This window comes from Formica exsecta, unplaced genomic scaffold (genome assembly GCF_003651465.1).
Source record: "Formica exsecta isolate Colony F162 unplaced genomic scaffold, ASM365146v1 scaffold5409, whole genome shotgun sequence".
In the NCBI taxonomy this organism is placed as follows: Eukaryota; Metazoa; Arthropoda; class Insecta; order Hymenoptera; family Formicidae; genus Formica; species Formica exsecta.
Window position 1 is genome coordinate 1 of NW_021852651.1, and position 486 is coordinate 486.

At 39.7% G+C, this 486-nt stretch overlaps 1 protein-coding gene across 1 annotated transcript; it reads left to right on the forward strand.

The window, feature by feature from the left end:
- Positions 1-4: 4 nt before the first annotated feature.
- On the forward strand, positions 5-481 carry LOC115241927 (the record flags this gene model as incomplete). Its single annotated transcript, XM_029817899.1, has 1 exon — positions 5-481. A coding segment is annotated over one exon (477 nt), but the record flags the coding sequence as incomplete, so codon positions are not given.
- Between the last annotated feature and the right edge of the window lie 5 nt (positions 482-486).

A 486-nucleotide genomic window follows, 5' to 3' on the forward strand; every position in this document is an offset into this window, starting at 1 on the left:
TTGGAATACGGAGGACGCTCAATTGGTTAATGATCTAAGTGCGACGCCAGTACAGACGAGCGTCGAAACGCAATTACGCTTGCAAATAGAAAACTTGCAAGATAGAATAAAAAATCTGGAAGAGCAGAATGCTAAGATTGCCGAAGACAGTAAATCAGCACAGATAAAGAGTGGTAAGTTGGTGAAAAAGTTGAAGGAGTATAAAGTGCAAATAGAGAGCTTGCAACAACAATTGAAGATGCAGAAGCAGGCTGGTAGCTTTTTCGATCTGGATACGGCAATCGAAGAGGAGCTGAAAATGCAGATCGCCAGTTTAGAGAAAACTCTTAACGAAATTAAAGAAAAAAAGAAAAATATTATTGCTGAGAAAAAGGCTTTACTGAAACGATTTGATGTGGTAGTGTTACGGGCTAACGAAAGGTACATGGAGATGAAGGAGAAACAGGATATGGAAGTCGAGGTACTGCGTATTCAGAATAAGGAACT